A 10,060-nucleotide genomic window follows, 5' to 3' on the forward strand; every position below is an offset into this window, starting at 1 on the left:
GTGATAGGACATGAGCTTGGCATCTCCCTTGGAAGGAGGTGGGCCCACCTATGTCTCCAGGAGAAAGCACTCAGTGAATGCATAACCTGTTATCAGGGGCAGGGTGCCTGCTAGTTGGATTCTTCTCCCATTGATAGCACACTAAAGAGTTGAGGGTCTCCTCTTCAAAGTCTCTCTTCAGAGAGTTTTGATACTTTCCTTTCATGGCCTTCCTTTCATATGTTGAGCTTAGACATTGCAGATATTTTAGTTCCTCTAACTAGGAGCAAGGGTGCCATGAAACTCTTTGTCCTCCTGTACCTGAGCAGATCCAAGGCCTCAGCAAACAGGCATGACCAGCTAGCTGTCAATAGAGTATCTCTAATAGAGTGTTTCTTTTTTTGTTGTTGTTGATCATGGGGGCTGAACTCGGCCTGGGCGCCGTCCCTCAGCTCTTCAGCTCAAGGCTAGTGCTCTACCCCTTGAGCCACAGTGCCACTTCCTGCTTTTTTTTCTGCTTATGTGGTGCTGAGGAATCGAACCCAGGGCCTCATGCATGCGAGGCAAGCACTCTACCACTGAGCCAACTTCCCAGCCCTTATAGAGTGTTTCTAATAAAGTATCTCTAAGGTGCTAGGCTGACCTGGTAGGGGCATCACACATCTGTACCACTTGTAGACCATATATTGTCATGTCTATCCCAAGAAACTTTTGAATAACTATTCCATTTTGGAAAATAATCCCAGAGTAGAAAATGGAAGAACCTAAATGATTGGACCTTAGCAGCCACCCCTATTACAGGCAGATATATAGATATATGGCCACACTGATGGGTCTCTGTCAGTATATACTCTCCTTCAATAAATAATCTAGGTTTAAAGGATAGAGACTACCAGCAAGGAGTGTTCAGGAACTAGCCATGTGTGGCAACTCTGTCAGTCCTGGGGGCTGGAGCGGGCTAGGGCTGGGGGGTGGCTAAGAGGGGGTGGCAGCATATCATTATCTGGAACAGTGTGGTCTTGGCTGAAATGAGCAGCGTCTCTCCATGGTTTGATCTGTTTCATGTCCCATCTCCATTTGCTTGTTGTCTGGGGGGAGGGGTACCTTTGTTTGTGCCTCCTGTGAATGTCGCTCTCTGCTTGAGCTTCCTTTGCCCATATTCAGAGATGGGCAGATCCCAACTGTCTGAGACAGGATGCCTGTCTTGTCCTTGAGATATTCCTGTTGGTTTGTTGTCTCTGTATTTTGACATGTCTGTCTGATAGTGGATGGAGGCACATGTCCCCCCTTACCACCCAAGCCAAACTATCTTCAGGAGTGGCTGCAGAAGGTCAGAGCAGTGTTTCCTAGTAGCTGCTCGTCCTGTTCAATGCTTCAACTCTTAGTTCTGATGTACCACATGGGTCTGTTTGAGCAGCATATTCCCTGGCTTTTTCTCTGCAACTGTCCCTTATCTCTTCTTTCCTGCCATTAGCTTTGGGAGATGCATTTTAAGATAAGATTTGGAAACCTTCCAAGTCAGACGGTTTGATTGATATGAAGAAAATGCTGTGGAAGGAAGGAAGGAAGGAAGGAAGGACCCTAGGGAAGGACTTGCAGACTGAAGAGGGCTCTGGGAACACATAGGAGGTGGCCAGGGCATCAGGATTGAAGCTGTGCCTCCCACTAGGTGGCCTGGATGTGGCAGGCCTCCTGTGCCCTGACTCAGTTGGCAGTTCAATATTTCACTCCTGGAGCATTTGAGTTTTGTGCTGCATGTGACCTCTCAATGGTGTGTTCTGAATTGGAGTCTCTTTCTTGTTGGCTTGCAGAGGGAGTGACATCCAACACCAGTGACAGCGAAAGCAGTTCCAGTAAGTGTGTGTCAATTCCCCCACCCCTGTGTTATGTAGCTCCACCATGTCTCCCAGCCATCCTCATTCCAGTGTCACATGGCTGCCGTTCCTGCTCAGAGGCTGCTGCTCCTTTGAGCCACGTACACTTTGAGTCCATGGAGATACTATGGTCTGCTCATTCTTTTTGTGGGATGAATTTGCCCAATGGCTGATAGAGAGTATAAGTCCTGTAGTTCTGGCCAGCCTGGCTTCAAAATATCCCTAGGATCCTGGGGAGAGTGAACTGCCAGTGGGAAAATCCCTGCCATGAGCATTGCAGGCTGTACATGCTGCCAGGTTTACAGATTAGCTCAGAGACCAAAAGCCAAATGGCTCCTGTAGAATAGCATACCGAATCTGCCTTTCTTAGTTGCTAGGAACTCCTTACCTCCTGGCTATACTATATGGTCAGAAAGGAAATTATCAGTTTTCCTTGAAAATTCTGTGACTATACCAGAGAACCATAACTTAAACATGATAAACTTTAGCAATATTGGCCTTCATGGAGCTATGGTGTCTAGAGTCCTTCAAAAGTCCATTTAGGATCTTAGAAGAAACCTTTTAGCAAGCACCCTGTGGCTCAAGGCAGATATCACTGCCTTCCCTGGTATTATAGTATTACTCTCAGCTACTTTGGGATCTGCAGGCACCCAATGCCAAGTGGGTTGGTGACTGTTTTAGGAAAACCTGGTCGTTGCCATGCTACATGGAACTCCACATGAGGACAGAGAGGGCTCTGCATTGCTCGTAAGGGCCACTGGGGCCATGTACCTCTTTTCTAGATGCTTCTTCCAGAGGCAGGGGGAATAAGTAGACCCTTAAAAGGTTAGGCTGCAGGTTTGGGGATTAACGTGAGTCCTTGGACTACTTACTGCCTCTACAGGTAAGAGGAAGGACTTGGACAAGTATGTCCTGGCCAGTTGAACCCTCTCTGTGGTTCTTTCCAGAGCAAAGGAACCACTGATCATAACCAACTGTTAAGTGTAAAAATGGTTCTGATAGAAATTATGGTGGTTTCCTGGCTTCTGGGCTTTGGCGCTTTGACCAACAGTATTTCACCGAATGAAAACCACTAAAGCCTGCCTGGGGCCAGAGGATGGTTTTTCAAGCCTTTTTGCCAACAGAAGCAGACTAGACCACAGTATGGGTAGGCAGTAGCAAACACCATTGCATCAGGCTTTTTTGCAGTGGAAGTGGGATATGGTGAATGCTGTACACAGGAAGGTAAATCATTCAGTGCTAATCTGTCTCCTTTTTGTTACAGAAGGACAAGAGGATGCTATTTTATCATATGAGCCAGTGATACGACAAGAAAGTAAGCCCTCATCTGAGAGTCTTGCTTTCATGTTAGTCTCCTGTTGTGGGGCTCAATGCAGTGGGTGCTAGAGCAACAGGGAAAGGTTCAGGGAAAGAGGAAGGCTCAGCTCCTTATACATCAAGCACTTGGACTCTTCCTCCTCTTGTATCATGGAAGCCATCCAGTACACACCTCTTGTTATACTTTTGCCTGTTCTTGGGACGTCTTCCAAGGAGAGGGCAGGTTTACAACAAAGGTCTGTTTCAATGGGGATAGCCACTGCAGAAAAGGATTCCTCTTTTGGGTGTCTGCCCTGTAAAAATCTTTGTTGGGTGGCTGGTGTCCATACAGAGCTCTCTCCTGAATCTCTTGGACAGGGAATCTGAAGCTTCTTGCTTCAGACTTGTCCCAAGACTTACGTATTATCCAATGAAAGGATCTTCAATGTTCTTGTAGTGAAGAACCAGAGAATGGCTGTGGATACTTCACTCTTTTTTGAGTGGTGGCTCCATAATGAATGTGTTCTAGCCAGACTCAAAGGTGGGATGGGCTTCCCTGCAGGGCTTCTGTTCACTGTCTCAATGTTCTCCATTCCCAGTTCACTACGCCAGGCCCGTGATCATCCTGGGCCCAATGAAGGACCGAGTCAACGATGACCTGATCTCTGAGTTCCCACATAAATTTGGATCCTGTGTGCCACGTAAGAGCCCAGGCTGGTCCAAACAAGCAAGGGTTGGCACCCTGGGAACTGCTATTGCAGTGTTGTGTGGAAAGTAGCTAGGATCAGATACTAGGCCTTTTGGGAAAAGGATACATCTGAAAAAGAGTACAAAGTGATAGATGTCCTAAGAGTAAATGGGGTTCGGAGGGCTAAGCCACCCAGCTTGGCTGCTCACTTGCTGCTTTGGGAAATTGTCAAGGCAATAGGAATGATTGAACAAATAGGGAGACCCAGCCTAAGCATTATTTATGATTTCAGGGGTGTGTGTGTGTGCACATGTGCATGCACACGCATGTGTGTACTCACACATACATGCTGGTCCTGTGGCTTGAACTCAGGGCCTGGGTGCTGACTCTGAGTTTTTTTGTTCAAGGCTAGCATTCTACCATTTGATCCACAGCTCCACCTCCTGTTTTTTGATAGTTAATTGGAGAAAAGAGTTTCACACCTCGGCTGGCTTTGACCCACCAATCCCCAGCTGTGTTTTTTTTTTTGGGGGGGGGTGCTGCTGGTCATTCAAAATAGGGCCTTGTATGCTAAGTGCTTTAAAGATGCACCCTCTGCTAGGCCCTAGTTTAGGAAGTTCCACATTTCTGGTGCAGTTGAACATAAAGTGAATAGCCTCATTTGTGTGACATCTGGAGGTTGCAAGAAAAGTAACTGTTCCCAACTACTTTTCCCCCCAATTATCTAAAAAAGCCTAAATTGACCCTGTAACCCTCCCAGGTGAGAGACAATCAATTCAACTTTTATGGCACAGAGCCGATCACTGTCCTTGACTTTGACTTATGGTGGTCCTTTTTTTTTTTTTTTTCCTTCAGATACTACCCGGCCTCGGCGTGAAAATGAAGTGGATGGACAGGACTATCATTTTGTAGTATCCCGGGAACAGATGGAGAAGGATATTCAGGACAACAAGTTTATCGAGGCAGGCCAGTTCAATGATAATCTCTACGGGACCAGCATCCAGTCAGTACGGGCAGTTGCAGAGAGGGTAAGCAGAGAGAGGTGGCCAGACCTCCCATGCGCCTTAGAGGCAAGGCAGATATCCTGGTTCTGTTGCACTTGTATTCTCATCCTTCCACGATGGGGCCTATCTAGTGGTCCTCCTGACCAAAGGCATTGGCAGTTCTGCAGAATCCAGCCCTTGGGTGGAGGTGCCTATCCCTCCTGTGTCTCACACTCAATTGTCATCCACTGGGGAAAAGGGGACTCCCTAGGCAGATATGTTCTTTTCTGGATAATAAAAGTAAACCATAGTACCAGAGAATGTCAGAGAAAAGATATTGTGGGTCATGCTGGGTGTCCTTAGTGCCCTGAGTGGCATTTGAAATGCCACTAGATTTCTGTGTGGGGGTAGGTGGATAAGGAGCAGGACTGACACAAATCTGCTTCCTCAGGGCAAGCACTGCATCTTAGATGTTTCCGGCAATGCTATCAAGAGACTGCAGCAAGCACAACTTTACCCCATTGCCATTTTCATCAAGCCCAAATCCATTGAAGCACTTATGTAAGTTGTTTGCTGGTGTCAGACATGCCCTACTAGGATAGGGTGCTGGAACAGAAATGGAGAGTAACGTGATTTGTTGGGCGGGGTTAGGACCCAGTGGATGCAGAAGGAAACTGGCCCAGTTCTGACTGTTTGCTGCCCTTTCTGTTTGAGTGCCTGTGTGTGCATGCTGTTTCAGTTGGGCTTTGAGACCTGTAAGGTTTGTGGATGGAGTTAGGGTCTTCCCTGAGAGGATAGTTTGGCAGATTTTTCAGGGAACCTGGATCACACCTTTTTGATCATAAAAACAAGACACTCTTTGGAGCTATTTTGCTTCTTCTGTGTCTTTGGCAGGGAAATGAACCGACGACAGACATATGAGCAAGCAAATAAGATCTTTGACAAAGCCATGAAACTGGAGCAGGAATTTGGAGAATATTTTACAGGTAAGAATCCCTGCTGCCCTGCCTGGGGTTCCATGAAACTAGCCAGATGCCTGCTTCTGAGTTCGGCTCAGAAAGGGTTAGGCCTTAGGGTCAGGCACTCCTGCACAGAGCTGCTCCATTCATTTGAGCTGTTGAGCACTTGAGTTCCTCCCGCCCATCTGGTCACAGTTTACCAATTTCTCTCATAAACCACTCCCCAAATGCTTCCAAATGTTGGTTGGTTCATGTAGTTTTCATTTTTGAGGGGTGAGTAAATATTTTTAATTGTTATAAAGGTGATATACAGAGGGGTTACAGTTATGTAAGTCAGATAAAGAGTAGATTTCTTTTTGGATAATATCACCCTTCCCTCATTCTCTCCCAATTCTGCTTTCTTGTCTCTGCTAGATTGCAGGTCCCTCTATTATGTTGTTTCCCTCCCTCCCACCCAGATCTTTCTTTGCCTTGCATGTTTTAGGTACTGAATAAACATTTGTTGATGATGATGATTTTGTGGTGTGATATTCAAGTTATCTCTTAGGGGTGTGTGTGTGTGTGTGTGTGTGTGTGTGTGTGTGTGTGTGTGTGTGTGTGTGTGTGTGTGTGTGTGTGTGTGTGTGTGTGTGTGTGTGTGTGTGTGTGTGTGTGTGTGTGTGTGTGTGTGTGTGTGTGTGTGTGTGTGTGTGTGTGTTTATGGTCATCTGTTTTAGAAAGTCAGTTCCTAAGAAGTTGCAGAAATTCCCTTGTAATTGTCCCTTACCTTTTAAAAACGCAGTGACAGATTCTGTGTGTGTGCAGGGCAATGGTGAGTAAATTCTAGCTGGTGGTGCTAGGTTAACTGGGTAAAGAATTAAAAAATGTCTGGGCTCCAGTGGCTCACACCTATAAGGAGGTATGAGATCTGGGGGATCTCTCAGGAGGCTGAGATCTAGAGATCATGATTTGAAGTCAGCCCAGGCAAACAAATCCAAGAGACTCTTATCTCCTGTGTAAGCAGCAAAAGCTTATAGTGGAGCTGTGGCTCAAGTGGTGGAGCATATCCTTGAGCAAAAAAGCTAAGGGACAGCACCTAGGCCCTGAGTTCAAGCCCCAATTCTTGCAAAAAAAAACCCCACAAAACAACAAACACCAACACCACCAGAACTCAGAAATATGTTTGCACACCATGAGTCTTTGGAGCTCAATTTCCTGTCAGTGTCCATGTCCTTGTTCTCTGAGCTGACCTCTGACACAGAGCAGATGTGATAGCCCCAGGTGTCCTGCCTCTTGCCAGAAATTGTGGCTTTCTCCTTTTCCTCTGGATAATTGGGATTTTCCAGGCCTTTGAATGAGACTGCTATCCTTATGGCAGCCAAGAGCAACATGAACTGCAGTGTCTGGCATGTTGTGGGTGGCTCATTAAACATCTTTTGAATCAATACATTTTTCTGTTCATTGGTTTCTAATCTCACTATCTTAAAAAGCTGACTTCTAGCTCTGGGCTTGAGGCCTCCAGCTAGCTTCCCTCCTGCCCTGAACTCACAGACAGCTGTTTAGCAACACAAACCCATGCTTCCCTGAGTATCCTTGAGTGTGCACAGGGGACATCACATGACGGATGGGAGAGGCAGGATGGCCGGGGGATGGGGGGGGTATGTTATAGACTACAGTAATAATTTTGTTTTCCTCTTCACTTCAGCCATTGTACAGGGTGACTCACTGGAAGAGATTTATAACAAAATCAAACAAATCATTGAGGACCAGTCTGGGCACTACATTTGGGTCCCATCCCCTGAAAAACTCTGAAGAATCCCCTCCAACCATTCTCTTGTGAACAGAAGAAATCAAGTCCCTCTTCCCTCCTCCCTCTTCATTCCTGTCCCCATGGGGAGAACAAATGACTACTGTTCTTATCCCCTTTTTTAAGATATGTCAAAAATTGAGTTTTCTAGTCCTGTATTTTTCTTTCCTTATCTTTTTTAATTTGGTTTTGTTTTATTTTGGGGATGATGCCATCTCACTCATCATGTGACTGTGCCCATTCCTGCATGGACCTTTCCCAAGCGCTAGCACAGGTGCGAATCCATCAGAGCCATTGTTTTCATAAACACCTAGCAGAAGCGAAGAGAAGAGAGGAGGACTGATGGAAAGACAGACTCTGGATAGCTGCACGGCTTGTGACGTGATCTAACAGCACCACGTGATGAGGTGCTCCTGGGCATTTCTACCCACCTGTACTGCTGGCTTGCAGCTCTGAACGGTGCAAAATAATGGCAACAGAAAGTATCTTATTTATATATAGATATATATATGTAATTTATATAAAATACATAGAAATTATTATATATATTATACACTCTCTTATTATATATATATACATATATATATATATGTATATGTGTATATATATATATATATATATATACATATATATATATATATATATATATATATACACTCACCTACACGGGGACTAGAAAATCTATGGAGACTTCATCAATGGTACTATGTTATTAGAGAAATGCTTTAATTTTCATATTCCAATCAGATGGCATCTTCTGTCCCACCTGGCTGGGAAGGGATTGGGAAGTAATAAGTGCCACGCCAGGGGCACTCACTTGCATTCAAATCATTCTCTTGAGAGCTAAGGTTTGCTCCAGGCGGGGTCAGCCTGGGGCCTGAGAGAAGAGGCTTTGCTTGGGGGACAGAGGGTTTGGAGATTTGACAGCCCAGAGAGAGCAGCTGCTGCCCCTGCAGTGCAGCCAGCCCCTCCCTGTGTGGGAAGAGAGAATGGTGACTGATGCTCCAGATAAACTTGCCTATTGTTTTATGCCACCTGATGTGTCTGCATGAGAGCTTTCCTCTTTTTTGTTCATTTTTAAGCTGCTGTTAAACCAAAACCATGTTGTGCTACTGTATCAGCCTTTTCATTCTTCCAAATTTTACTTTTCCTATTTAACTGAATGCGTAGAATCCAATTTGCCAGTGTTCTAAAGGCTTGTGAGGTTCTGAGAGGAGCCAGGACCCGGGATGTAGTAGGTGACCCAGGTCTGGCCCATCCATGGAGTCAGCAGAGGGAAAGCTGGGGCTCTGCAGTGCATACTGGCCTCCACTAACCCACTGAGGACATGCTAGGTTTGTCTGGTGCCCTTCAAGGGGCCATTGACAAGGACAGGGAGGTGCTTGCCTTCTGGCTCAGTGCCAGGACAGTGGAACAGCACCAGGCATGGCCAGCCATGTAGTGAGTTGGATTTGGTTCTTTTCTTTTCTTTTCTTTTGCAGCTGCTCCATTTGCCCTACCCCAGCCCCATCACCAACAGCTGGTAGCTTACTTTTTCTTGAAGAAGAAAGTAGACTTTCAATGCTATAAATGAGCTGTAGAGCTAAGATTCACTCACTGGTGAGCTGTGAAGCCTTGTTGCTTTTCCCAGAGTCTGATGGCAGTGACGGGTCCACGGAGTTTTCCTCCTGCCACCAGTACAGGCAGCAGGTGTGGTCCAGGCCCTACCCCGCCCCCACTGTGCTCCTTTGAAGCCAATGTGCCTCCCTCACCTCCACACTGGAGGGATGATGTAGGGGAGAGAACCTAGAAAAACTTGGCCCTTGAGTTGAGCCCACTGGGTTAGGACCAGTGCAAATGACACAATGTTGAAGATGCTTTAAGCACTACCGGCCACTAGCAGGAACTATGTTCACAGGTATCCTAACAGTATAATGAGGCTAACTAAAGTGTGGGGCCCACAAGTGAGGGGAAAGAACAGGCAGCAGCTTTCCCTTGGGCAGTACACTGGATTGAAGGCAAAGAGGGATAGCGTGATGGCTGATTGTGACTCTGATGAGGGAGGTGAGCAGGGAGTGGTGATTCCTGATGGTAACAGTGACATACATGTGTGAACAATGATGCTCAACCCTTCCTCTCTTCCTCCCTCTCAGAGTTGAAAAGCAAAGTTTTCAAAGTAAGCATGACACTAGTTGGTTTACCAGTGTTCCTTCCAAGGAGACATATATTTTTTAATAAACGATAGTTGCAATGAACTGTGGCTCAGAGATTTTCTTGAAAGAGTTGAGCAGGAATGCTGGAGCCACTGCAGTGGGGAAAAGGGTGCTGACCTTTGCTGGGGAGGGGCTCTGGGCTTGCTCCTTGTGTGCTGATCTGCCAGGCCAGTTCTTGGGATGTGTGTGTGACCCTGCAGGTGGTAAAAAGCTGGGTGCTTGGTAAAGACCAAGGAGACCATCCTGGCACACATGCTGTCTTGAACAGCACCAATTAGGTATAGGGAAGCACAAGACTGATGA

The 10,060-nt window shown here is 46.3% G+C and overlaps 1 protein-coding gene across 6 annotated transcripts in view; it reads left to right on the plus strand.

Annotated features, from left to right (window-relative positions):
* Dlg3 (discs large MAGUK scaffold protein 3) overlaps positions 1–9,799 on the plus strand; it is a 61,263-nt gene extending 51,464 nt beyond the window's left edge. For 4 of the 6 annotated variants that reach the window (XM_070040268.1, XM_070040270.1, XM_070040272.1 and 1 more), the window contains 7 exons: positions 1,791–1,832; positions 3,118–3,168; positions 3,749–3,850; positions 4,693–4,865; positions 5,272–5,381; positions 5,715–5,806; positions 7,464–9,799. In XM_070040268.1, coding sequence (XP_069896369.1) covers positions 1,791–1,832; positions 3,118–3,168; positions 3,749–3,850; positions 4,693–4,865; positions 5,272–5,381; positions 5,715–5,806; positions 7,464–7,570 — 677 coding nt within the window. In that variant the 3' untranslated portion in view covers positions 7,571–9,799. The remainder of the gene's footprint in view (positions 1–1,790; positions 1,833–3,117; positions 3,169–3,748; positions 3,851–4,692; positions 4,866–5,271; positions 5,382–5,714; positions 5,807–7,463) is intronic. The other 2 variants (XM_070040271.1, XM_070040273.1) reach the window with 1 other exon arrangement.
* The last annotated feature ends 261 nt before the right edge of the window (positions 9,800–10,060 follow it).

This window comes from Dipodomys merriami, unplaced genomic scaffold, assembly GCF_024711535.1.
Source record: "Dipodomys merriami isolate MVZ:Mamm:240054 unplaced genomic scaffold, mDipMer1.0.p SCAF_3, whole genome shotgun sequence".
Taxonomy (NCBI): domain Eukaryota; kingdom Metazoa; phylum Chordata; class Mammalia; order Rodentia; family Heteromyidae; genus Dipodomys; species Dipodomys merriami.